Genomic DNA, 27,809 nt, shown 5'->3' on the forward strand with positions numbered 1-27,809 from the left:
GAGGAATCCTGTGTTTCAGTGCTGCCTGCATTCATCCACACGTCCCTGTGGTGCTCCAGTCTGGTGGTGTTCAGCTCCTGCTGGGCATGTAAGGTTGAGGTAGTGCCCTGCCCATGCACACTGGCCTGAGCTCCCTCTCAAAACTCTAATCACATGTATAGGGATGAGAAGGCTGAGCTCTAGGAGAACAGAAAACACCTACTTTCGTCTCACTATTTTCAGTCAGAACTAGGAGAGGGAAATTTTGAGTTAGGGCTAGACTACACCATCTTTGAGTCGGGCTCAATGTGTCAGGGATCACGAGAGGCGGAGGGGGGATGTGGAGGGAAGGGAGAAAACAACTGCTGTGTAAGTGGGCAGTTCACAGGGAAGCAGTTGTCAGATATTACATGTGGCCTTGATAGCAGAGGGCAGACTGATGGCCTCCTACTCCATCAGTATTTTTTATTCTATTAAGAATGTCAGAGCTCTTTTTTTTCTGATTAATTGATTTTGATGAAAACACCTTTGGGGAATGCTCAGGGTATACATGGTGAATTCACTGCTGCCCTGTCTTTCATGCCAAGATGAAGAAAAGATGGTTTCCTTGGGAATGAGTTTAAATTCAGGGTTGTATGTGGCTTTGGGGGGTTTTAGTTGCTTAGCGTTACCTACCCTTGTACCATCCCAAGCTTCTGTGACTGCTGGGTTCCTTCAATGCCATGTTGTGCTTTGGGAGTCACCATGAACTCTATGACCAAAGTGTTCAGGATGTTGGCACTTAACTGTCTCTTATTTATTTAACCAGCTCAGCTCTGCTTCTATAATGAACGGTAACCACAGGAAATCATGGTGTGTATCTTTATGTAACTGATGCCTTAAAAATTATGGTTGATGTTAAAGACTCTAATGAGGTTACTTGTCGAAGCAATGTACATTATAAAAAGACATACATATGAAAGGATGGCCAGGGACACCATCTCATCAGACAACGGCCAGTTCTGTCCTCACCTAGCCTCCCCTGTCTCTCCCTCCTTGTCCCTGAGCTGCCTTTTCTCATGTGTAATGCCAATGCTCTGTACAGTGTTCTGTTTATAGTGGTTTGAACATTTTTCTGCCCGTGTCTTTCATTGCTGAAGTAACTCACCTCTCTCATATCGACTCTTACCCAGGAGCCGCACTGCAGACTCTTTGATGTAGGTCTTTTCTGCATGGCAGCCAAGGCCCAGCTGTGGTTTTCATTGCATGATGCAACCTCACCCCTTTGGTTGTCACCTCCAGGTTAACCGGTTCCCGCACTGCCCATGCATGTCATGTGCTTTCCTCCAGGGCCTGGACCTGAATGTCGTGAGCACTGGGTGCATGCATGGAATTGACGTGGCGAGCATTCTGATACACTGAGACTTAGGGTTCTCTTTGGACATCCTTGTGGGCCCCCCACTTTGCTGTGATACCACAAAGGCCACCTTTGAGTTTCCCCCTGAAAACTCAAGACTGGAATGTTGGGAAAGAGAGACATAACTCTCCTGTTTTTAGGCGTGTGCTGAGCAGAGGCTAACACTAAGGGAATTAGAAACAAAGGGCAGTTTTCCAAGTGACAACGGACCTGATGATCAGTCCTACAAATTCTCAGTACTGCGTGGATGTGCCCAAAGTCACCAGTGTTACGGTACTTTTCACATCTTTCTGAACAGTGTTACCTAGTTTGGTTTTGTTTAGATCTAATAAATTCTAATGTTCATACTTAGAAAAGCACCTCTTAAGGTAATATCCTGGGAAATAATAATCATTGGCCTTTGTCTTAGTGTATTGTGTAAACAGAAGTGTCACTAATTCAACTTTAAAATACATAAAACAGTAGTACTGTAATGGGACACCATATTCCTGTTGAAGCATGTTGGTATTGCATTCAACATTATTGATTAGAAATTGTGACCATTTTCTCTCATTAAAATGTATTTTTGCTGTAGGGCTGTCTAATGACTTTCTTTAAAACTGCTTTTTTAAAAAAACATGTGTTTTGTTCCCTCTTTTATTAGCAGAATGCACTTTTATAAACATGATAACCAGGATTTGTTTTCTTACTCCATATTTTGTTATTTCATATGATTAGATGCTTTACATTTTGGACATACCTTGGCTGTAAACTGAACCCTGATCACCCCAGGGTAGGAGTAAGAGTTCCTGGAGAATTCCTGCTGGTACTGGCTTGCCAGAGCCCCTCAGATTGAAACTATGCAGTAAGCAGTCATCATGATGCAAAATTGAAGGCTTCCTATCTTGCTTTTATTTTTCCCCATGAATCGTGTTTTTGTTACATTACAGGTATTTAGTAGATTGAAGCTTTTTCCAGACACCCCTTTTCCCTGTTCTATTAAACATACCCTGTTTGCCCTATAGAAACAGTTTGCTTAGAGTTCATAGCATGCTCTTTGACAAGCATCAAGGTCCTTTGAATGGAAGCATTTCTCTTTTGAGAGGAGCTTGGATGAATTATAGTGCAGAGTGGGTGGTCCTGACCAGCATACTGAAATGCTCTCACTTGATCAGAGCTTTCAGCTGGGGGTTTGCTGAAGTAAGTGACTGATTCCCCTTTGTGAGGTTCTTCAGTAAAGAGGACCCATCCCTCTTTTTCAGAAAAACACACTGCTCCCAGATAAAATGAGAGAATTTCTGAGATCTAACCTAGAGTGGGGATAAGTGGGTCCATACATGGAGAAAATTGTAAGAAATCGGCCTCCTAGGGGCATCCTGCATCCCTCACAGAGATGTTTTTGCCATGATAGGGAAAATAACTCTAGAGAAAATCAAAGATACAGCAACAGAATTTAAAAGGGGAGTTTCAGGAGGAAGCAGGGAAAAAGAAACTTCACTCCAATGAGTATTAATTGGTGATATTCCTTTCTAAGTTTGGACCCAGAAGTTAAGTGGACACCACTGACAGGGTGGGAAAACCTCATATTTCTACAGCATGAGCAGGACAATTTTCATGAATAAGCGATTTCCAATGCTAATCAGAAGCAAGTGGGAAAGAAAAAAATGCAGGAAGAGAAATGTTCCAGGAGATAAGAAGTTATTTTCATGAAGTAGTTGAGAAGGAAATTAAGAGTGTATACTTGAAGACATGGTTGTATAATCACAGGATTTAAGAAGCCCTTACCATTTTCCCTGTTACTGACGACTGTTTGTTTCTAAAGGGAGCTTGCCACATCTGATTTCCGTGGGGCTGCTGGTCTCCACTGCCAGGCCGTTTGCTGGCGTTCGTTAAGAGTGACGCCTGCTTTGTACTCGGCAGACTCAGGACTTCCAATCAGCGCCATCTCGGGCTCTCTGTTTTGGCTGTGAGGCTGCTGGGCTCTCAACAGAACTCCTAAATAGGAATACTTACACAACTTCCATGCTTCAGCTGTCAGCCAAAGACAGAGCTAAGAAACAGCTATTTTATTCCCTTGGGTAAGAAAGGTTAGTTGTTTTCTATACCAGTTGTCAGAAAGACTTGTACCAGGTCTTTCTCTGTGTCTTCATAAAACAAAACAAAACACAAAAACACCGCAGGATGTCAGAAACAAAGCTATCTTAATTATCCTTTAGCATCAGATTTAAATTCATGTGTAACTTTTAACTAATGGCAATGTCCTCATGGTGAGTATATACGTATGTTTTGTGACTGTGTTTTCTATTCTTCAAAGTGAAGCAGCAGATAAATGGCACAACTGTTTCTTTACATAGTTATTGTTTCCCACATGCTCTTGGGCCTCCTAAAATCAATACCAGGCAGGTCTTCAGTGTTACCATTCTTTGTAAGTGTAGCCATTTGAATTCGACCACTGATGGGACCATGTGCCTCTCTGGTTGGGTCCAGATATGGCTGGGAGAGCAGGATTGAAACTGTGGTAGGTCTCATAGGCTGCTGGACGAATTGTGGAGTCCATTGGAGAGAATAAGAAAGGGATCTGTCTCAGGTACCTTCATTACCCCCATCTGATTAGACTGCCAGTCTGGGACCCAGAACAGGCTGGGCCTGATTGTGGAGTCAGTAGTTTTGGCCTCTCCACTGTAAGTCCTTGCAGGTTGACCCATAGCACAAAGGCATGGTTAAGGCCAGGTTGTCCAGGTGTGTATAGATTATGTGAAAGCCAAGGAGGCAGATAGGGATGGAAGTGTAGGGAGACTAATGAGTGACCAGGGGATGCCTAGAAGAGTCCAAGGCAAACATTTGAAGAGGAAGGCTCAGACAGAAGAATTTTGAAGTCTATACCCAGTAAGAGTGCAAAGAGGTCCCACAATGATTTGAACCTGTTAGGCTGTGGGAATCCCAATACATGTGCTCACATGCTCAACCTTGCTCTGATTGAAATCCTTTGTGGATGATGGCTCATGCTTCTTAGGAGCCTCTGCCATTTTCTGGGCCACTAAGAGAGCTTCTTACATGGGAAGGCTCAATGCAAAAGTGCCTTGAAACCTTGCCCCAGGCTGGTTGCTCTCTCCTTAGGAAATGAGGACACCAGACAGTTGCTCCCCAGTGTCTGGGAGCTGGTTATTGGTTACTGCTGGTGAGAGATTATTGTTCATGGGCTTCTTAACACATGTGTGACAACATTTACTATCCAGAAGAAAGGCACTGGAAGCAGAAGGCAGCAGTAGTCTGAGTCCGCCACACTGTTTCCTCAGGTCTGAGTTTTTGTAGGCATGAGACAAGGCTGGCTCCAGGGCCCAGAGGTCTGCTCCCCCTGCTGGGCATCATGTCTGGCTTCCTCGCTTTCCCTTCAGACCTGGGACTTCTCTTTTCCCCTCCATTCTAATCACCTTGCCCAGGCTGTCCCATTTTGTGGGTGGTCCCAGAGTGAGGCTGGGGTTTGGTAGAGAGCACATATTTGAGCAAGAGGGCTGGCTGTGGATTGTGCACGTGTGCATGTGTGTGTGTGCCCACCCACATGTACCACCCCATGCCTGTACATGGCTATTTGACCCTGTCCTTGAAGTACTGTCAGTCTGTTTTGTAGTCTTTGTGATTGAGTGTGTATGCATTAGTAATTATTTGAATCATCTACTCTATCATGTCTTAGTAAATAAGCATCTGCTAGAGAAGAGATGGCTAGCATCAGTGGAAGCAGGGGAATGAGAGAGTAAGAGTCAGTCAGTCATGACTCTTCACACAGTTTAGTCTGCAAACCAAAGCAGCGCCCATTTAGCAACACTCTGTTTTATGTAGTAGCTTAACTCTGATTTATTACATAAAAGTTGCTGGCAAATGTGAACACTAATTCTACTCTGGTAACAACTGTGATTGAAGTAATTGTAGTCTGTGGACAAGCTGGAGAAAACAAGCATTAGTGGGAAGGTTGTCTTGGACATCATTCTAAGAGTCCAACAGAGAAGAAATACATAATCTTATGGATGCAGAATTAAAAGAGATATTTAGAAGACATATGACTGGGTCCCACCACCCCACCTCCTCTCCAGATCAGCCAACCAGGCAAGTGAAACTCTCCTCTGCTAAAGACCAGGGAAAAGGAGAATATGCAGCCTCCTGTGGCTGCTCATTAAAGTGACTCATGGCTTTTTCTGTCAGGAAATTTTGGTTAATTACTTAATATTTATGAGACTGTGTGGCTGCCCTTAAGGAAAGATAATTTTCCTGGTCTTCTTTAATATTACCCAAAGTTCGTGCTCTGATACACGGAAACACACCAAATGTTAGCTCATCCTATTGGGCATTTGAATTATATTGTAGCACCCAGTAAGGAGGCAGTAAAGCAAATACAAATGGAAAAAGAAAATGAGAAATGACCAATTCCTCTATCAGGTTTTGTTGATTTGTAGATTGTGTTTTTTTGGCATTTTTTCTACAAACAGTTATAGTCACTGTCACTATTAACTTAGGTTTTTAAAATAACTATCATTTGTTCAGTGTTTGGTTTTTACTCATAATCTGATTTCATCCTCCCAACAGCCTTTAATGTTTTATCTTTACTTCCAATTTGCAGATGAGAAAACCAAGGCTTGGAGAAGTCAAATTATTTATAACCAATAGAGTTGGGATTTTAACTCTTCCACCAAACTCCCAAACTACCTAACTGCTAATTACTCTTGAGATCAACTTACAACACCCACATTTTGCTTTTGATTTACCTATTTGAGTGCATTAATGGATGAAAAGATGTGGAATGAAGATGAGAAGTCTTGTGACAAAATTTAGAAAAGCTCTATGAGAAAGCAACAGATTTCATCATATGAGTTTCAAAACAGAAATGGTCTGTGTGTTTCATTGAGAAATCCAGTGTGTAAGGAACTGACATACTTTGTTCTCTCCATCAGCCATGCATGTAATTTTCTTTGTTCTCTTAGAAGAATGCTTAATTATTAGGACTAAGTATTCAGGTAGACACCCTGAGCCATACATACAACTGCTCAGAAGTCTATTGCTGCCATTGTTCCAGGAGTCTCCATATCACTCAAAGCCCAAGAAGACAGAGTAAGTGTATAGGATTTGTAAGAGTAGTGAGGGTCTATATACCAGCTATCCTTTTTTTCCAATTAATGTCAACATGACCCTAATGAGGCATATGTTGCAGCTATTAGATCGCATGTCATCAGTTGAGCAGAGGCATAATTGGAAGCCTGGTGCTGTCAGAAGGATTAATAGGCCTCTTGATACAAACCCATAGGTGAAAATTTCCCAACAAAGCCACTTAACCATCTGGCTTGGAATCATGATAAGTCAATACTGCAAGTAACATGAAGCATTTTCTACTCATGGTAGAACCATTAAAAGATCTAATGAAAGTGTTTTAAGATGAAACCAAGGGCTCACTTTGTTGATATTATTATTAGCATTGATTAATGATTAAATACAAACTTAACCATCAATGATAACATCTTGGACAATAACTATTCCAAGATGTTCTGGGTCAAAGTCACAATGATGATCAACAGAAGAAGCTTGCTTCTGTTTGGTAAATTTAACAAAACCTACACAACTTATTGAACACTGGCCCCATCCAGTGTAAACACCAAAAGCACCAACACTAAAAAGATACACCTTGAAGTACAAAGCTCTGACAAGGTAGTTTAAATGGGGGCACTGACAGAAGCAAAAAGACAAAGCTTTCAACTTTGATCCATTCAAGACCTGGGCGGTCCTGGGGTACTGTCTAGTTCAGAAGACAATGTTTTAAAGAAGATTATTGCTTTCTCAGTGATTAATTAGTATCATGTCATTGACACTGAATTCACTATTGTTACTAGCTTGTGAGATTTCTCTGAGTCTTAAAATTATATCAATAAAAACTGGTTTCTAATTTGGAGTACAGTTGACTCCTAAACAAAAGAGGTTAGAGGCATTGACTCCCACACACTCCAAAATCTGCATGTAACTTTTGACTCCCCAAACCTTAACAGCTAATAGTCTGCTGTTGACTGGAAGCCTTACTGATAACATAAATGCTCAATTAACACACATATTATATGTTATATGTATTATGTATTTCATGCTTGCAATAAAGTAAGCTAGAGAGGAGAAAATGTTATTAAGACAAGCTTAAGGAGGAGAATGCATTTACAGTACTGTGTAAATAATTGGTACAGTAATGTGCCAATAATTAAGTATTTATTGAAAAAGATCCACACATAAGTGGACCCATGCAGTTCAAAGTCTTGTTGTTAAGGGTCAGCTATACATTGCAAAGTCTTGCTTCCCTTTTAAAGTTTCTTGGTCTCATAGTATTCTGATTAGTTAGATGACTTTATTCCTATTTTGTAGGTAGCAAAACTGAAGCACTTTATTTATCCAATAAATCCAGATGTTATTAAATTTCAAAATTACTAAAACCTCCAATTACTGAGATTTCATCTCTTTGTTGCATAGACTCTATAGCATTCCTGGCTATACGATATCACTTTTAAAATTTTGATGGAATGGAGTGGTATACAAAGCTTATTGATTGTCTAATTGATAATTAGAAATGTTTAAAGTACCTAAATATTATTATTCATTACTATGTTCTTTCTTGTTCTTCTAGAATAAGAGAGGGTGAAAGAAATTTGGGGCATCTCGAGGGTCGTCTGTCTTTAAGCAGATAGATAACTGGGAATTATTTCCCTTTAAGCAGAGGAACTTGCCCTCAGATATTGGGGTCAGGCTCCATGAGGCTACTACCACTCAGGGTCCCACCATGGACTTCTGAGGATTAGCAATGTCCCATGTGACAGTCTTTACAGAGCAGCAGGGTTAGGTATAAATTGGATAGGTCAGCTTCCTCTGAATTTTCCCAGACCATTCAACAAATGCATGACTTTTTCCAGGACAATTTTATCACCTCCTTAAATCAGCCCACCCCCATTGTTTTTGCATAAACTCAATGCCAAGCTCTGTGGATAGTAGATACTATGTCTTATGTTCTGTTTTCTTCCCAAGGATGTTGCATCCCCTCTGTAGAAGTAAGGGGGTATGTCAGAAAGGATATTGGGTCTCTGTCCCAACTCTACCACTCAGCTACATGATCTTGGGTAGGATTCTGAGCCTCTGCTTCTCTTTGGTTGCAAAATGGAGATTACAACACAATATCTACCTTATTTTGCCAAGTTATGAGGACCAAATGCAATAGTGTATATAAACTGTATATAATTGCCAGGTATTATTATATTGAGTTGAATAATAATCAATAGTATAAGACTGTTTAGAATTTCTTGCTCCTAATGCTATAGGAATTCAGAGATGGGAGAGGTCAGTGAGGGCATGAGTAATGTGCCAAGCCACGCTTTCAGCTGGCTTTGAATGCTGCCTAAGGTTTGAACACAAGAGGGAGGAGCATTTGAAGAGACCATAGCAAAAGCATAGCTTTAGAATTAGGAATATGCAGGTCACATTCATGAAATAATGAAGGTAACAGCTCATGGTAGCAAAGGGTTTGACTATAGCAGAATAAAACATTTTTAAAAAAGAATATAAACTGGGAGATGTAGAGAGAGGCTGGGTTTTAGAGGTTTTTCACAGCCAGGCTTAGGGTAGATGTGTGAGGCAGGAGGGAGCCGTGATGGTGGATGAATGACATATTTTAATTAAGTTAATCTGGCAATATTGCAGAGGTGAAACTAGGAGAAGAATCTGGAATCACTGAGCTTTTTTTATTGATTCATGTCTGTGGTGCTGTGGGCCTGAACTCTGGTGGTCCATTATCCTGGTGGGAATTGAAAAGGCTCCATCCAATTTAAAAAGGGACTAGCCACAAGAGTGAGGCGAATTTAAATTTTGGAAATTATTTCTAAAAGTGCTGTTTTGTTTCTCAGCTACTCCCTTCCCTCTCATGTGGTTATTTCTTAAATCGTCTTGGATGTTTGCTGTTGTTGTTGTTGTGCCTAACTTACTTAACATTTCCTTTTCTTGCAAATGATTGTCTTTATAACCTCTCTCCATCTATACTTCATCATTTTTCCTTTAAATATTAAACTAAAAATGTGCTGCTTGGGCACTGTCCAATTGTTAATTGGAATGTCATTGGTGAAGCTTGCATAGCTGTATTGTAATTACTTCCCTGTATCGTCTTAATTTTTCCCCCTATGTTCACATCTGGAACTGGAAATATCTGTTCAGCTTCTTGATCTCAGCAATTAGTTAAGTGGGATGCATAGCTGGTTACCTGGGGGTTGTCTCAGATGCCTAATCACCTCAGGTCTGAATGGATATCTCCTCAAGCAGCAATGCCAGTAGTTAGTGTAGCAGTGGTTCTCCAAGTGTGGCCCCCAAAATGAGCAGCATCTGGGAAATCATTAGAAATGCAAATTCTCAGGACCCTACCTCAGTCTTATTAAATCAGAAACTGGGAGGTGGGCCCCACCAAAGCTTCAAAAACCTCTCCAGGTAAATGCCAAAGTTTGAGAACTACTGTCCTGAAGAAATCTTCACAATGTTGGACAGCCAGACTCAGGTAGGGAAAACAGGCTTCAGAAAACCCAAGGGAAGTTCAGAGGCTAAGAAGAGAGGGCAATTAAGTCCCTCTTGGAGATGATGCAGACAAGCAGAGGAACAGCTGCTAGAAGTGAGATTTTTGTCTCTAGCCCTTTGCTGTTTGAAAGGAAACCTGGGTAGCTACAGCTTGCCTTATGCTTTAGAAAGACATGTTCTTAGTCTTCAGGAAGGACTGTTGGATTTTCCTACTCATGGGTCTTTATTGGATACTATGTTGTTAAGTTGATGAAGAAAGAGATATATTTCCCATTTTGCTTGGATCTTATTTGCCTCTATAGAGAGAACCAAATACAGAGATATGCTTACTTTGAGGGTTAAGAGAGAATAAGTTTATATTTCAATTCTATCTAATACTGAATGTTTATCCCATTAGAAGCAGATCCCATTGAAGTTCTTTTGAAGGTGCCCAATCATAAAGTGCTGGCCAAAACACTAAACATTTAGTGTCTATGGTTTCAGTATTACCCTTGATCCAAGAACTTTGGAACAGAGGAATGAATAGTTCATCAGTTTACCTTATCTTGTGTCCTCTGGTTACTAAGTCATTAATTAAACAAGAACAAGGTAGGGAAAGTAAGTTTTCTACTACCAGGATTAGAACTAGTGACCTTATTTCCATTCTTAAAACTTCACTCTTTTTTTTTTTTTGGCCACCTATGTTCATAAAAAAGCGTATTATGATGTGGGCATGTTTCATCAGGATGACAATTTAAACTTAAGTGTGTAATCCAGAGTTACTTTCCTTTATAGTTAAAAAAAGTGATTGCTTTTTCTTGCTCTTGACATTTCTGTGTACCTAGACAAGAAACTCTCCTACTTTACCCAAGAAGGAAGAGAAGTTTGTGTTCCATTCTCCCATCCTACTGTGAGCACTAGTCATTAAGATAAAGTCTCTGTGGAAGAAAATAAATCCTGGATGATATGGCCAACCTTTTTGTCAAGTTATGTATTTTCTTTCTATAAGATCAATGAACTTCTCCATGGTTTGTTTCCACATGGTGAATGAAAGGATGGGGCTTTAGAATTTCTACTTGGTGGGCTCTAATTGTGTGAGTCCATGGACTACAGGACTTAGAGGGTTTATCTCGAAGGGGCTCCTGATAAATAGTCCATTGCCACTTGAGAAAATTAGGCAGGATGTTTTTCCTTGGGCTCTCATGGCACGTTAAAGAGCTAACAGGGCTGGAAAACAGACTCTGATTACTCTGGCCCTACCTGGGCCCCAGGGGCTGGCCCTCCTTGGTCACTGAATTTCCTCTACTCCCTCTTCATCTCAGCAGAGTTACTCATGTCATTGTGAGCTCCAGCCAGAGGAAAAGCTGCCAGCACCAGCAGCATAATTTACTCCCTCTATTATTTCAGCTCAAAGTCTAGGACTCAAGGAATGATATGAAACAAGGATGAAATCTGCTGTAAATTTAATTTTTTAAAAAAGGTCTATTATGGTTTCAACATTGTTCTCTGTAAATCAGGGGTGCTGCTGAGATATATTTTTCAGCACTGTGCCTTTTAGCTCCTTGCTTTCCCATCATTGCCTTTGGGAATGAGCAATGTAGGAGGGAGCAGCAGAGATGACAAGGAAGGCCAGGAAGAGTGGAAAGAAGTTGCTACAGCCTGATTCCTTATACTTTTTTGAACATCTGCTTCCATTTATGTTGAACCCAAAAGTCCTCAGTGGCATTAAGCTAACATCTCTTCCCCACACTATTCTAACCTCTTCCACAGCATAACAACTACTTTCTCTACAAGATGTATTTCAAGGTAACTACCAAATTAACCACAAAGGCCATGAAATTAATAGGTGCTAGGGTACTCACAGTGTTCCCAAATATGCCATCAGTAACTTCACTAGTGAGAGCAATAGTAAGGTTATCATTTGGCCTGGTGAAGTGATAGAGGGCTTTTCACAGTATTGGGAACCAAGATGTTCTCTCTGTTCCATTGTCTGAATACACATCAATCTTGATGACTGTGACTTTTTAATGAACAGCTAAGTCATTGGTGGCACACATGAGGATGTGAGTGCAGTGTTTGCCAACAGAGCTCCCAGTTCTTTCTCTCTCAACACACCCCTTTAACTTTTAGTAGCACATCATACCAGTGACTCACATAGCACAGAGATGCATGGTCTTTCTCTGAATCCCTTAGGATCTCTAGTGAATTTCTGGTCAACCTAGTTCAGGTACTTTTTTTTTTCACTGTAGCTAGAGTAGCTAAGAACTCTGGCAACTGTGAACCTTGGGGGTCTTGTTCTTGAATCAAAGCAAAATGCCATCATGGCTTGGGAATTGCAGAAATGTCACTTATTCACTCTAGGTCTGGATTTTCCTTTTTTTTTTTTTCACTTAAATGAATTCCTGTGTAGGAGGGCCTGCAAAGAGCAGTGGTAGGCTGTAATGTTTAGCTTTTTCTCCTGTCTCCTTTCAGCACTGGACTGAGCAAATTCATGCTGTCTTTCCTCCAACTTCCCTACCTTATTGAAAACCTAGCAGTTGCCATTTTCTTTATAAAAGAACTGTTTTCCAGTGTTTGTTTTTTGTTTACTCCACTGAATTTGTAAATGCAAATGTAGATTACTGTTAATGCTTTTCTGGAAGATTTTCCTCCTATTTGTGATTTGGGAGATGACAAAGGGCATGTTTGACTTGTAATAGAGATGAAGAATGGATAAATCCAGTGCATGTTATATGACTGGAGAGTCCCACAGACTGACCCACCATGGCTCTAGGTGGGCTCTGCATTCCTGTGCTGCACAGATTCCTGCCTGTTGAACAACTTAGCCTTGTCCTTACAGAAGTACAACTATACTAACTGGTATTGCATACAGTGATTTCCAAAGTGGCAAAGCTCTGAAATCCAAAATCCCGTGTTCCGCGCTTCTCATGCTAGCCATCTCCTGGCCTGGAGGTCCATGGGGCTTTCCATCTGGGAAAAGTATTTTACTGCCCCCATACTCCCCCCTTTTCCTCTTCCACCTTCTTTATGTTCCTGACCTGAGTGTTACCATTTGCTTACTGATAACAGTATACTATGAATTTTCTTTCACAGCTTTGAGATGCTTATGAGGCTTTCCTGCTTCCCACCAGCCCCAAACTTGGGACTTGTCACACACTGATCCCCTGATCAGTTTGACATGGGAAGCACATGGAAGCCATGTACCAGTTTGTATAGTAGTACCCTTTGGAACTGCCTACTCTTGAACAAAGTAGAGTGTGCTGGGGTTCGCATTGGCTGCTTGACACACACAAAACCAATTAATTTGCATGCCAAAGAATAATAATAAAATTAACCCTTAGAGTACTGCTTCAACATTTTGGTTTAATGGCCTTGAATTTTACCAGTTGGGCAATGCTTTGTTCCCTGGATCTGAATGCTGCACGTGAAGTCCATACGTAGAACATCCACCAGGACCCTCTCCTTCATGGCTTTTCTGAGATGCTCCTGGATCCTTTATTGTTCATCAATTGATGGCTTTTGAAAGGTTCAAAACATGCCACTGTGTTTAATTGAAAATGGGCTCCACTTCCAATGAGCTGGAGGGTGTGAGGAACTGCTTTTAGCTTTGGGATGTGTCCTCTAAAAGAAAGAAGTCAGTTCTTTAAGGGTTAATGTGAAATTAAGGAATTTGGTAGTGTCTCTTGCTTGTCCTTCCTCCAAGGTGTGTGCATGATCTTTAGATTGTTTTAGCTCAACTGTTGAATGATGATAAAAATTATATATATGTATTTAAAATTACAGAAAGAAATAAAAGAACAAAAGACTGAATGGTTGAATGGAAAGACCCCTTGGCAATGCTTGCTTGATTATCATAGGGGTAAAAAGACCAAGTGTTCTATTTTATGAATATTCATTGTGTCCTCTCTCCCGAGCACCACCACTGCACAGCATGTGGGAGACTTGGTGATGCTTTTCATTTACCCTTTGCTTTTTCTTCTTCCTATCTAATAGCCCAATAGAATCCTGCCAGAATTTCTACAAAGATTTCACATTACAGATCGACATGGCTTTCAACGTGTTCTTCCTCCTCTACTTTGGCTTGCGGGTGAGTTGGAGCAACACTGCCCAGTGTGATGATGGGGGTGCAAGTCCTGTTCCCCGGGGGCCATGCTCCACCAGCACCTGCCCTCGCAGGCAGACAAAGCCCAGTGATCCCAGGGGAGACAGCAGACCTGTGTTCTGATTTCCAGTGTGTGAGAGAGCCTTGTCCTCAGCCCACAGTTTTCTGAAGTACATGTTAATTGTGTTCACAGGGGTAGAAATAGGGATTCAAATAACTTTTTTGCCCCCACCGGCTGACTTTCTCTTCCCTCTATTCAAACAGGAGGACATTGTTCCTTTAATAGAACTAAAAAAAAGCTTTTTGACCTTAAATTTATGTTTGTCCATGCTCACTTACCTGAATCCTGGGAGAATAGTGGAATCAGGGGATAGATTTTGGGGTGGGGGATGTTCTACTACACCCTGTTTATGACAGGAGCTGTACAGAGGTGGGTTACAGAGATGTGTGTGTGTGTGTGTGTGAATGAATGCATCCATATATGCTTTATTTGCAATTATGTTTACATTAGAGAGTCTAATGAAAGTGAGATCACTCAACCTTCCCTCTGATGCAGTTGAAAACCACAGAAAGATATACATCCTGAGTTTTCTCCAAGGCTAACATAACTTATAGTCATTCTTTAGAAAAGGCTATCTGAAGTCTAAGACAAAAATAGCATGTAATTGGTATAGATATGAAAAGAAAAGAACATCTCATTCACGTCCCCCACCAAAAACCCAAATGTAACCTTTGGCAAGAGTATATTTTGAATGCTGGCGCCATGCTCCTCATTCTTTTTCTCTCTTTTCTTTCCCCCAGTTTATTGCAGCCAACGATAAGCTGTGGTTCTGGCTGGAAGTGAACTCTGTAGTAGATTTCTTCACGGTCCCCCCAGTGTTTGTGTCTGTGTACTTAAACAGAAGTTGGCTTGGTAAGTCAATCTCTGCCTTCCTTCTTGCTGGTTCCTGAGCCATGGCTGGAATATAGACTCTAGGGCTGGGCTGTTTCAGAGTGTTGTGTATTAATGTGAACAACTCTTGGAGTTTTAGAAGTTGATGTTGACAGGTCTCTTTGCAGCACTAGACCACCAGAATTTGCACAGTTACTGCTTCCGCTAATACAGTTTTATCATTGCGGAAGCCTAGTGGTCATCACTGTCACAGCCAGGACCTCTACGTTCATAGGTCTGTCACTTTTCACTCAACTTGGAGTCAGTATTGGACAAATGAGCCTATGAAGACAAGGTCAACTTTCTAGATAGCTGGTTCAGGTGCCCCAGAAGGCTGTCTCACTTCCCATCTCTGCTCAACATGTTGCTTCCTGTATCAGGACAAGGACAGTTTGGTGGGAAAAGTAACGAGCTCAGAGGATGACTATGGCAGGGCGTAGAGAAAAGGCTTCGAGGTTCTCTTTGCTGCACTTCATAATTTTCTCAGAGTATTTCTGCTGCCCTGGATCTGCAGGGGAAGGAGGGAAGCTGAAATAGGACTTGGAGGAATATTTGTCAGTTCCATCTATCTTTATTTTCAGAATTTTTTGTCTTAACATGATTTTTTCAAAATTATATATATATATATGTATATAATAGTCAATATAAACATTCAAAGATGTATGTACAAAGAAAATAGTAATTATCTCTTCTCCCTGCATCCATTGTTGCCTGCTCTCTGGGATGCTCAGTGTTAATAGACTTCCACAACTTTCCTTCATACTCATTTCCCAACAAAAAGCATGAATGCTCACATATAATAGTGTTTCAGAGATGGTGGTCTTTGCATAAAATAATTGTATCAACCACATTGTACTGCAATTTGGTTTTCTTACTAACTAGTGAATGATGGACATCCCTTCAGCACAAAATTCCATAAGTCGTTGTACCACAGTTATTCAGCCATGACCCTGATGATGAACCACCTGATTGTTTTCTTTTCCTGCTATAAATAATGGCCTAATAAACATACTCATCCACATATTTGTACAATTCTATTTCTATAGATAGTTTTAGGTTCCTGGAAGATTTGCTGGATCAAAGAATATGTATATTTTAGTTTATACAGATATTGATGGATAACGTTTCAAAAGTATTGTGTCAAGCGATGTGTTATAACATTCTTGCTAGCACTGTTAATTTTTTTATATACATAGTAGCACATATTTAAGAAATAAGCATCTTTTATATATAGTATATGTAATAATCACATACACATATGTGTGTATGTGCTATGGCTCTATTTTCCCAATTTTCACAGTAGAATTGTGTTCATTTTCTTGAAGGAAGGATCTTCATCCTTGATTTGAGACATACTTGCTTAGATTGGGTTTTTGAGCTGGCACGATGAGACCATTTGGGCTGCACACAAATCTGAGAAGTGTCCTTAGTTTGACCTAAGTGTGCTCTGTGGCCAGGGGTCCTGAATGCCTCAGTTTAGCTGTTAGCTGGCTTTGTGACCCAGGGACTCACTTTTCATTACTTGCCTGTTGTTTCTTATCTGTAAAATAAAGGTTGGCCTAGGTGATCTCTAAGGTTTTTTTTGGTTTTGCTTTTGTTTTTGTTGTATCTCGGTAAGTCTCCAAGATGCTTGTATTATTAATGGCTGTTGAGAAAAAATGGAAAGTTAGTGCAATTAAATCATCAACATTGCTGAGTCAAAATTATACATGGGCTGCTAACCAGGGCTTTTTCTAAACCACCCCCTTGTGAAGAGCACACCCTTAAACAAAGAGATAAGGAGTGAAGGACGAGAAAGAAGGAAGAAAGTGTGGAGGAAAGAAAAGTGAGAAAGAGGGAGAAAGGAAGGAAGAAGGAAAAGAAGAGGATCAGAAGGGAAAAAGGAATGTGCCTTCTGTTCCTGGCTGTGCTCTAAGAATTGTGCACCTGAACAGCCACTTTTCTTTACTGGACCCTCAGTTTTCCCATCCAAAAAATGGGAGATTAGGATTAAATTACCTTCCAGGCCTCATACTTCAGGAATCCTAATTTTGTGTGAGGGTCCATTGTCTCCTGGTCCTTGTGGTCCTAGATAATTGATGGCCCCTCATGACTGTGATGGAGACATCCCTCCTCTGTCTCACCCCACGTTAAGAGTGTGAGGCTGAGTCTCCTCCTTGTGGGTGAAATGTGCCCTAGAAGGTCTTAGTGTAAGGAGAACTTGGATATTCTAAGAATCCATGCCTTCTTGTGGATGGTTTAATCCTAATTTTTGGAATTGTGTTCCAATCTAGTGAAAATCTATCAGAGCAAACAGAAAAAGGGGGAGAAAAAGGAAAAGGAAGAAATGAGATACATTTCCATCAATTGTGGCTGTTCTTCAAAAAATGCTCTAAAATGTGCTTCAAATTGTGCATTAATTGAACAGTATTTATTAAGCACCTCCTATGTGTCTGGCACTTTTTCAAATGGTTAGAAAGCAATAGTGAATGAAATAGACAGCATCCTGCTCTTTAACATAGCAGCGGGGGAAGAATAGGAAAATAGGAGCCTAATAAATAAGTATATTATATAGGACGTTAGGAAGCAAAAATGCTATTGCAACTGAAAACATAGACCCATGACCTTTTGAGCTCTGTAGAAGAAAACACTTTAAATAGCATACTTTTTGTTCTTTGGTAACTAAGCCCTTTGGGTGAGATTCAAAACTGGTCTGGCTGTTAGGATAGGGAATTCAATATAATAATATTTCAAGGAGGTTCCCGTGTCTGATTTAATACATGGGTTATTACATCGTGAAACAATTATTGAACCAGCAAGCTGCCAGAGATAAAATGAACATTCCCATGAGGTATGGCATATAAAGTAGAAGGAATAATCTCATTAAATAAGGCATTTCAGGAAGTGCTGCTGTTGTTTCTGAGGTTTAGGGGAAGATGCAGGAAGCTGAAGGCTCCCCTTGTTCTCCTGCACATGCTGCTGGAGGCCTGCCCTGCTGAGGACAGAGGGCTGGGCTGTCTCTGGCACTTTGGAGGGTAAATAACAGTGAAGGCCATGACCCCTGCCCTTACCTTTCCCACAGCATAACCCACACCATGTTTGATTCCTTATTATTACTATATGGTTGCACATTATATAGTTCAGTATTTACTTAAATTTTTGTGGGTATTAATTATCTGTGCATTTTATAGTGTCTTACTAATAACAGCTAACATTTATTCTGGTTCTGCTGTGTTCTAGGCACTCTGATGAGCCCCTTACATATATGAACTCAATCCTCAGCAAACCTATGAGCTAGGAATTATTTTCCCCATTTTGCAGAAAAGAAAACAAGCTCAGAGACGTTGTCTTGTCCAAGGTCCCATTGCCTGGAAGGGGTGAAAGGGGTGATTTGTTCCAGATTTGATTTGACTTTATGTCCACACTCAGGCTGTGCTCCTCTATCTCTGTCCTTACCCTTGAAAGATTTGGGGTTCTGAGGACTAGGTGGGGGTGACTGAGCTGATTTTGCTGCGTATGTTGGCATTCCTCCATCTCTACTTACTCACAGAGGGCTTCACTTCGGGCTGGCAGGCAGGAAAGAGATCTTACTGAAGAACACCCCCATGTCTTCTTCCTACTTCTCCTTTCCCATGTCTACTTTCTAGAGTTGCCACTAGGACCAGGGAAACACAGGTGTATCCTGAGTCCCAGGTGCCTTAGCAACTTGAGGAGGAAATCTTCACCTGAGAGCAAGAGCAAGAGCAAGAGAGAGACGGAGGGCTGCTGCCCATCCTTGGTCAATAGGGCAGAGTGGGTCAAAGCCAGTGGATCTGGGCTCTACCCCCTCAGTTCTCAGTTCTTTGCTCAGCCACTTTCTGATGGGTCACTTTGAGCAAGGTCATTTGCTTGTCTGAAACTCAGTTTTCTTACCTGCACAATAGGGATATTAATAGCACTCACCTCATAAGGTTGAAGTGGAGATTCAATGAGGTAATGTGAGTACAGTACCAGATACACAGGATGAGTTTAGTGATCATCATGGGCCCCTCTTTCTGACCTACCTATCATACTTTAAAGTGCCAGGGAAGAAAACAAACCAGATGGAGCTAAAAATAAGGCAGCGGGACGTGAGGACCTCCATGTTGGCAGGCAGCAGGTCGATGCTTATTTTAATTCCTAGTCCCACACACCAGCTTATTCATTTTTGTTTCTCTCACAGAATTTTTATCCTACCTCACTAAAATAAATGTACCTTGAAATGAGAGATGTATCTTATTTTAAGACTTGAATAACATGTTCTGAGGAGAACTCTTTTGTCTGTTTGTCTAATTCTTTTGGGAACTGTATTCCTAAGGTAGGTCAGTGGGCTGTATCTCCTTTGTGTGTTTACATAGTTTTGTTGACTGTCATCTTGTGTGAGGAAAAATAATAATGCACTCACTGGCCAGTCATTGAACTTGTTTTCATGAGCACCTACTATGTGCTCAGTGCTGGGATGGGAGGAACATGCTTGGCCATGCTCTTTCTTTGCTTTGTTGTGCCTCTTGACATCCTCTGTCCTATCTTCTCTGACTGATGAAATCAGGGCAGGTTAAGGAGCCACCGTCACTGAACCATGGTTGAAAAACTGAACCTTGTTCTCTAGCTCATATTAGACCTGGCCTTGGACCTTAGACTTTAGAACCTTCTGCAAACTCTGCTAGAAAACAGAAAACTTGGCTAAAAATAATAGAAAAATGAGTTAATACCCAGTCACAGGGCAATTAAAATGATTTAGGCTATCTACTTATAAATATATGGCTGGGCAGTCCTTTTTTTGTGTCAAGGTGATAAAAACAGGCTCATAAAAAAAGCACAGGTTCTTAAAAACAACAACAACAAAAGGACAAAACATAGTTCCTGTTTGAGACTAAGGTTTTAATCTAGTTTTGGAACCGAAATAAACTCGTGCAGCAACAGGAGGTAACACTACCCGCTATGTAATTAAGTCCCACATTGCGAAGTACAGACTGTAACGGCCCTGCGAGTTCAGAGGAGAAAGAGCCTGTGTGGGCAGAGGGATGCAAGGAGCCTTCTGGGAGGAGCAGGGTCCTGCTGAGGCCGTGGTGGTGGGTGAGCAGGCAGAGTGGGAAATGGCGCGACTTTTGCATGTGGAAGATAGCCAGTGCCCATGGGTGGTAATACCATCCTAGAGAAGAAGGGTTCTTTCCATGTGCCAGCCATTAGCCTCACAACCCTGCAAGACAGATGTACTAGTTTCTTCTTGTTGCAGTAACAACTTGCCATAAACTTAGGGTCTTAAAACAACACAAATTTATTATCTTGTAATTCTATAGGTTAGAAGTTAACATAGGTCTCTCTGGGCTAAGATAAAAATATCCTCAGGGCTGTGCCCCTTTATGGAAGTTCTAAGGAAGATTCCACTTCCTTTTCCAGCTTCCAGAAGCCATCCACACTCCTTGGCTCACAGCCACTTCCTCCATCTTCAAAGCCAGCAATGGTGGGCTGAGTCCGCTGCACACAGCATCTCTCTGCTTTTGCTCTCTGTCACTTCCCTCTATCTTTTATGACTCCCTCTTCTACTTTTAAGGACCCTTGTGATTACATTAGCGGATAATCCAGGGTAATTTCCTCATTTTAAGGTCAGCTGATTGGCCATCTTAATTTACCTGCTACTTTGATTGCCTTTTGCCTTGTGCTGGTAGGTTACCAGAAACTTAGAGTTACTATATGAAACATTTTGGGGAGCCATTATTCTGCCTACCAAAAGGGGTATTATTATTCGTCCTACTTTGCCAAAGAGGAAACCGAAATTCAGAGGGGTTAAGTAACTTGCCCAAAGTCATGTGCCAGGAAGGCTTCGAGCTGCGACCCATGCTGCTGCTCCGCCTGCCAATGGTCTGCACAGCCTTTGGCGCCAAATGCTCTAGCAGGCGCCCGGGCCCTCTGCACCCTCGCCTCATTGTGCTTTCCCAGCCTCCTCTGTGAGGAGACCCTTGGGGAGATTCTGTTTGGAGCCTGAGACCTTCCCTGTATACTCACTTACATGTAGTGGGTTTTTGTTTCTTTGATTGATTTATAATTTTCTTGGGAACAAGTGAATTACTTTACAAGTTGCACCGAGGCCTGGGCACCCCTTCCTGTGTAGCTGAAGAAACTGAGGGTGGTGTGTTAGATCTACATGTCCCTGCTAAAAATCCCTCTCTTTTTAGAACTCATGCTTTCTTGCCTTTTTGAGTTTAGTTAAAAGAGTAGAAAGAAACCAGAGTTGTAGAGTGCCAAATGAGGCAAAGGAGGGTTAGTGGCATGTCACCATTTTCCCGAGGAAAGCAATATGTGGGGTCAGAACACCACTTTCCCTGTTAGTGGCCATTTTTCCGGAGCTCATTGCAGTCCCAGGAGTCTCACTGTTGTTCGTCCATTTCAGAAGGCTCTGGCTCCAGCCCCCCACCCCCACCCCTCCCTGTGCTCGAAGAGCCCCATACCAGATGAAGTGAGGTTAGTATCTGGACTTGACATTGACCAGCCCTGCATTTGGTAAGAATAATCAAGAGTGAAAGTGTTGACTGGCTTCTGTTTTCTGACACCAGTTATTCTCAGTGTGTTGAGATTTAAAAAACAAAATAGAATCAGAGAATGGAGGCAGCCCCTTTGGGAGACCCCAGGCACACAGACCTGACTACGAGCCTTCCTTCACCTTAGATTTCTTGGCCCAGCTGTATCAGGCTGCTGGGTGGCATTTGCTGGCTGCATCTTCCCTTGTGCTGAGCTGGAGTGAGGTTCTGCTCCACCTCTCTGGTTATAGTCCCTTTCTAACGCCACCTCCTGTGTGAAGCTTTCCTGTTCTCCCAGTTGGAATGAATTCCTCCCTGACCTTTGCTTCCTTTTCTTTTATGATTAGTGCTCCGAGTGCAATACAATCAGTCTGTTTATATTGTCCGTTAGGATGCAGGTCCATGACAGAAGGGTGACAGGACCTTGACTATCTTGTACCTTGCTGTGTCTCCAGTGCCTTGAACAGTTCCTGACACATAATTTGTGCTTGTTGAATGAATGAAGGAATGAATAAGTGTTGTTACAACAGTGACAATAGTGAGCAATTGTTGATTGCTTATTAAGAGCAGACACTGGGATCCTAGCTGGGTGGGTAGTTCAGTTAATTAGACATCATCCCGATATGCCAAGATAGCAGGTTCAATTCCTGGTCAGGACACATAAAGAATCAACCAATAAGTAAATGAAACAACAAATTGATGTTTCTTTCTCTCTGTCCCTTCCTCTCTCTCTCAAAATCAATCAATAAAAAAGTTTTTTAAAAAAGAGCAGACACTGGCCTGAGCATTTCCTAGCCATTATCTGTTAACAATCACAGCAACCCAGTGAGTAAATATTGGGTTGGCCAAAAAATCCATTTTTTTCCCTTAAAATAAAAGACACATTTTTCATTTTCACCAGTAACTATTTATTTGGATATTTTGAGTATGTTGCCTATTTCCTGCATGGTATAACATTGATTGTTCTCAATTAATGTCTCAATTTGATCGCTATCAACCTCAGCTGGTCTACCCAACTGTGGAGCATCGTCCAGCGAGAAATCTCTAGCACGAAACTTGGCAAACCACTGTTGACCAGTCACAGCACCTTCTCCAAAGACTGCACAAATCTTTTTTTTTGTATTTCATTTACATTTTCACCTTTCTTGAAATAATAAAGCATAATATGTTGAAAATGTTGCATATTTTCTTCCATCTTTGATATTTAAATGGCTGCACAAAAATTCACCAGTTCTGATAAGTTTTTTTTAAATGCATGCTGGTATGACAGCTGTCACACAACAGACTAACAAAATTGTTTCGAATGAAGTTAAAGACAACTAAGTGCTACAAGAGTCATTGTATGGAAAAAACCAATGAACTTTTTGGCCAACTCAATACTGTCTGTCTGAGTTTACAGTTTATGGAACTAGGTTTGGGGGTAGGTAACTTTCCCAGGATAAATGGATCCAGGTAAATGGATCCAGGACTCAGCCCAGGTCAGCCTCATTCCGGAGCCCATGCTTTTAAAATCACAGGCTGGTGGTTCTCGAAGTGATTGCCAGACCAGCAGCACGGGCTTTACTGGAAAACCTGTCAGAAATGCAGATTCTTAGCACCCAGCCCAGACCAAGTGAATCAGGGGCTCTCTGAGCATGATCCAGCAGTCTGTGATTTACCAGCCTCCCCAGTGACCCTGATGCTCGTCAGTTTTGAGCACCACTGCCCTGCACTATGCTGGGATGGTTCCAAATTTGGCTGTCTATGAAAATCCCTTAGGGAACTTTTAACACTCATGGTGTTTAGGCCAAACCTCCACCAGTTAAAATGAAGTCTCTGGGTTGGGGGGCCGTGACCTTGGCTCAGCATATTTTAATGCTCCCCAGTTGCATTTAAAGTGCAGTAAGGGTGAGAACCACTCCTAACTATGAATGTTGAATTAATTTCCCCCTAGCAGAGTACTTCCAAACTTCAGTGAGCATATGAAGCACCAGGAGATCTTGTTAGAATGCAATTTCTGGTTTAGGAGGTGTGGGATGGGAGCAGAGATTCTGCATTTCCATAAGCTCCCAGGTGACGCCCATACATCTGGTCTGGGGACCATACTTTAAGCAGCAAGGCTTTCCATTGTGGACTGTGCCGTCCAACATGGTAAGCACTAGCCACATTTAGCTATTTAAATGTAGATTAATTAAAATTAAATAAAAGCTCAGTTTCTCAGTCATACTACCCACCTTTCAGGAACTCAATAGCACCATGTGGCTAGTGGCTGTGTTTTGGACAGCACAAATATAGATCATTTCACTATTGTAGAAAGGTCTGCTGGACCACACTGCTCAGGAATGTGAGTCTTGTGATTGAAGGCACCATGAACTTTTACTTTTTGTATGTCCAGGACAGTCTTTAAACATTGGTAACTTACACACGTTTCCTGAAGTGATTTTTATTGAAAAGACTGATGGTAAATGTCTATACCTGAAAGAAGTAAATAACTTTCTTGAGCGGATGTAGAGAAATCCTTAGTACACCATTAAAATGAAACTCCCCCCAAACCTAGCCAAGTTAAATTGCTGACAACCTGTAGGGACCAGGGGTGGGGTGGGCGGAGGACAAGCATAATAGAGGCCAGGGCCCGTTCCAGTCCCAGTTTCTTCCTCAGAACGTACTGCTGCTGAGGTGGCCTTTTGGGCTCTGAAAGCAAAGGCCTCTGGTTCCCCCTACAGGACTGTCCTGGAGTTTGCTGGATCACTGTGAGATCTGGAAAGAAGGAGGAGGGACACAAACTGGCTCAGACTCAAATGGCAGTTGGTGCTTGGCAGAGGTCAGGTGTCTGCCCGCTTTGCACGCCCATGGGATATGGGGCATCTGATGACTTGACCCAACCACTGCAACCACAAACACCCCAGTTCCTCCCCCCAAGGGGGTTCCTGGTCCCAGGACCCAAGGTCTGGAAGGAAGGGCCTTTGAGAGCCCCCTGAGGTCACCTGCTCCATAACTTCAGGCATGTGGACATCATGATTTTCTAAGGCCCCAGAGTAAGCCCCTCCCTATAGTCAGTAGTTTTATTTAAAATAATTACTGTAATTTTTTTAAAGTATGGCTTTTATTTTGGGGGCCAGACATCTTTGGGGATAGGGAGAGGGAGAGTGAGAACACTGTAAAAGAGAGGAAAGTGCTTTTGTAACCAGAGTAGTTTTGCATGTGTTCATATTATATGTATATGTGTACGTGTATACATGTACACATATACATATATGTATACATATGCACACATATACATATATAATCTATAATTGTCCCAGGTAATGTTCCAAACAATACTATGAAATTGGGGTCATTTTTAATTTGTTTATTTCTTTTTAGAGAGAGGGGAAGGGAGGGAGAGAGGGAAAGAAACATTGATCAGTTGCCTCTCCTATGCTTCCTGGGGACCAAATCCACAACCTAGGCATGTGCCCCGATGGGGAACTGAACTGGCGCCCTCTTGCTTTGTGGGATGATGCCCAGCCAACTGAGTCACACCAGTCAGGGTGAAATTGAGGTCACTTTTAAATCCATTTTAGCGATGGGGAAACTGAGGTTCCGGCGGTGGTTCAGTAACTTGTTGAGAGTCACAGAGTAAGTGGCAGAAGCAGGCTTGGGACTCAGGCAGTCTACCTCCAACATTCCTGCTTCTCAGTCCTTTATGATGCTGACTCCCTAGTTAAGACTTAAAAAAATTTGTCTAACAGTCTTGTTCAATCAGATCAAATGCTGAATGCAGCTCCCTCCTTCTCCTGACAGAAAACAGACTTCCTAACAGAATTTCTTTGGTACTCCCAGGTGAGAAAGGAAATTGAGAAGAAAAGTCAGTCAGTCCATTTTTTAAAAAATTGTGTTAATACAATTTTTGTAACTCACCAGCCTCCAAACTACTTTTTTTAACCTTCCCCTTTTACCAGTCTCTTCTTCTGAACTTCTTAGTTTCTTGTGTACAAGCAGCAAAAATGAAAATAATCCATGTCACTATAGTTAGTCCATCTTGAAACAGTTTGTCAGAGATCACGGCTATACTCTTTGCCTGAGCTTGCTTGCTTGCTTGTTTGTTTGTTTGTTTGTTTGTTTGTTTGTTTGTTTTGGAGGAAGGAAACTCAATAGCAGCACGCATCTTGGGAATCACATTAGGATGGATTGCCATAGGGTGACAAGAGAAATGAACTCATTTGGTTCTGCCCTGTGACTGGGCTCTGAAAGAAGACGGCCCCAGCACAGCAGCGTGCTCCAAGTTCAGATGTTTTCTAAGGAGCTGATTGCTGTCTGGTCGCTGCTGCAGCTGAAACTACTTCTAGAGAAATTATTTCCCGGTAAGAGATTTCCAGTTATGTTCCTGTGATGTTGCTTTGTCAGGGGCATGCTTTAAATAAGATGCCCTCTGTAGGCAGCAGAGGCTCTAAATCCTCATTGAGCTGCACGGCTCTCTTATGTGCCAAATTGGAAATAACATCCTAAAATGAATGTCTTCAAGGAACAAATTCAGCAGTAGGTTTTCGTAAATGCCAAAACCTCTCCAGATGGCTGTACTTCATCTGGGATATTATTGGAACGGCCTCCTTGAGCAATCTAAATCTCTAGGACTGGAGACTATTTACCTTCACATCATTTTCAGAAATAGGTTCTTCGATTCTTCTCGATGAACTCAGGGCCACAATGGAGTGACCTGGGTGGCAGGTCAGTTAGGGAGAAAAGGAACACTGGGATGCAGCTTAGAGACACTCTTGCCCTATTCAACTGAATACCTACTATGTGCAAGCCAGTGACTCCTGGGAGGGGCTTACAGATGGGGGAAGCAAAAATCCTGCTCTTCAGATGTTGATAATTTAACTGAATGGATACTTTATAAGGAACAATAATAAATGTATAGGAATTCAGAGGAGGAACAGAGGGAGGAACGATGGCCATCCCAACCCAAAGAAGATTTCAAGTATCTGAAAAGTAAGCATATTCCTCTAAGAGCAAAGTTGCTAAGGTATGCTATGCAGGCCAGCACAATCAATGAAAATTCTTGGGCCCAGGCCCGAATCTATACACTCCTTGGGAATTGGTTCAATAAATAATCTAGGTGTTTCTTGCTCATGCTCCAGTGTGTATTAGATACACTAATATATTACAATCACCTGGGGAGCTTTGAAACTCCCCCTCTTCCCAGCCAGATTAACTTCTCAGAATCGCTGGGGTGGAACTCAGCCCTTGGAATGTTTTAAAGTTCCTTGGGTAATTCCAACTGTGCAGCCAGGGTTGAGAAGCTCTCTGCACAGTGATGGCTCTTAAATCAGGAACACGCCTGAATACCTGAGAAACTAAAAACAAAACAAAAAATAAAACATGTAAACTCCTTCCCAGGCTTGTTGAGTCAGACTCTCTGTTCATGATCAAGGATTGTTCATGGACACCACATGTTTGAGATAGATCAGGGGTTCTCAAACTTTAGCCCACATCGGGAAATCACCTGGAGGCTGGTGGAAGCACAGGTTGCTGGGCCCCATCCCCAGAGTTTCTGACTCAGAAGTTGTAGGGTGGGACCCAAGCATTTGCATTTCTGTCAAGTTCCCAATTGACAGCTGCTGCCTCTGGTCTGGGGCCACATGTTGAGAACGAGTGGTCTGACCCTGGCCTTAGGCTGAACCTCCTCTCTCCCCCAGGACTGAGTCCTCTGGCTTCCTCCTCCAGGGGAGAATTCCCATGAGGCCTGACCCCTCTCAACCCCCAGGATAATTTATTTTAACAAACATTCTTTCCTATCATCTTACTTGGAGACACTGGACTCACTTGCAAAAGTAAGGGCAGGTCATGGGTGATGAGAATAGTTCCATTTCTAATGAAATACATCATCAGATTACTCAAATGCCGAAAACCATTATGGTGCCACTTTGTTCCCATATCACTAAATTCATCTTTTCTCTCGTTAAGGCTGAGTAAGAACTTAGCAACCCACCTCACAAAGGGATTCACCTAGGTGAATCACAAAACTTCCCCTGACCCGATTTGGGGCCATGGTAAACTCCTCCTGTCTGGGGAAATCTCAGTCTCACGTTCTCAGTCCTTTATGTTCTCCCTCAGCCTTCCTTCCTTTCTTCTACTCCTGTTGGCTGCCTCTCTGTGCATTTCTCACCTTTTTTCTCCAACCAGCCTGTTTACCAGCTACTTCACTGCAAGCACAAATATATTCCATCTCCATGACTTTGGTGGGTCCCCAGTCTCACCCATTCTCTCTGCTCATCTCAACTCAGCCAGTTATGACTTTGCTTCGTTGAAAACCATTATCATCTCAGTCACATGGGTGGTCTTCTGATGTTGGCTGTTTTGTTTGTTTGTTTATTTAAATAAGTAACGTATACATTTTCT

General features: G+C 41.9%; 1 protein-coding gene across 33 annotated transcripts in view; it reads left to right on the forward strand.

Annotated features, from left to right (window-relative positions):
• KCNMA1 (potassium calcium-activated channel subfamily M alpha 1) overlaps positions 1-27,809 on the forward strand; it is a 739,251-nt gene that overhangs the window by 423,142 nt on the left and 288,300 nt on the right. For all 33 annotated transcript variants that reach the window (XM_045841891.1, XM_045841892.1, XM_045841893.1 and 30 more), the window contains exons 4-5: positions 13,895-13,988; positions 14,805-14,916. In XM_045841891.1, the coding sequence (XP_045697847.1) occupies positions 13,895-13,988; positions 14,805-14,916 (206 nt within the window). The remainder of the gene's footprint in view (positions 1-13,894; positions 13,989-14,804; positions 14,917-27,809) is intronic.

This window comes from Phyllostomus hastatus, unplaced genomic scaffold (genome assembly GCF_019186645.2).
Source record: "Phyllostomus hastatus isolate PE091 unplaced genomic scaffold, TTU_PhHast_1.1 phas_contig_38, whole genome shotgun sequence".
NCBI lineage: Eukaryota > Metazoa > Chordata > Mammalia > Chiroptera > Phyllostomidae > Phyllostomus > Phyllostomus hastatus.